This window comes from Myotis davidii, unplaced genomic scaffold (genome assembly GCF_000327345.1).
Source record: "Myotis davidii unplaced genomic scaffold, ASM32734v1 scaffold1509, whole genome shotgun sequence".
Lineage (NCBI taxonomy): Eukaryota > Metazoa > Chordata > Mammalia > Chiroptera > Vespertilionidae > Myotis > Myotis davidii.
In genome coordinates, this window is record NW_006299480.1 from 824,658 (window position 1) to 825,325 (window position 668).

Below are 668 nucleotides of genomic sequence, written 5' to 3' on the forward strand. Positions count from 1 at the left end.
CGGCGAGCGCTGCCCCTACATCCACGACCCTGAGAAGGTGGCCGTGTGCACCAGGTGAGCCCGGCCTCCAGGCGGCTGGCTGGCGTGGGTCTGTGAGGTCCGTCCGTCTCACCCGCCCTCAACCCTCTTCCCCGTCCGTTCGCATAGGTTTCTCCGGGGCACGTGCAAGAAGACGGACGGGACCTGCCCCTTCTCCCACCAGGTCTCCAAGGAGAAGGTGAGTGCAGCTCCGGCGGGGGGGTGGGGGGGTACCTGGTGTGTTCCCGTCAGGTCCCCTGGCGTCGGCCAGGAGCTGGGCTGTGACCCGAAGGCTCTGCCCTCCATTCCCCGGGGGGGCCCCACTCTGCTCAGCTGGCTCTCACCCAGCCCTCCTGGCGGAGTCCTGTGCAATGCCCCCTGCCAGTGCCCACAGGCCCCTCGCTGTGAGGACAGGTCTGCTATGGGCAAGGGGCAGCCGTGGGCACAGGGTGCTGAGAGGCCAGAGGCTTCCCAATCAGGGAACGGGGTTGAGGGGGGCAGAGGGCCTCTGGTCCCAGGCCCCTACCCCGTGCATGGAGGTGAGTGGACCCCATCTGCAGGCTCCCCAAGAGGCAGAGCCAGGGTGGTGTGTGGTCCCAGTGGGTACGGGAGTTCAGGCCGGGCCAGTGCTGGCCCGGGAGCCCAGGGAG

The 668-nt window shown here is 69.0% G+C and overlaps 1 protein-coding gene across 1 annotated transcript in view; it reads left to right on the forward strand.

Moving 5' to 3' along the window:
* ZC3H3 (zinc finger CCCH-type containing 3) overlaps nt 1-668 on the forward strand; it is a 69,472-nt gene that overhangs the window by 31,187 nt on the left and 37,617 nt on the right. Inside the window, exons 8-9 of the mRNA XM_015571381.1 lie at nt 8-54; nt 148-217. Of these exons, the coding sequence (XP_015426867.1) occupies nt 8-54; nt 148-217 (117 nt within the window). The remainder of the gene's footprint in view (nt 1-7; nt 55-147; nt 218-668) is intronic.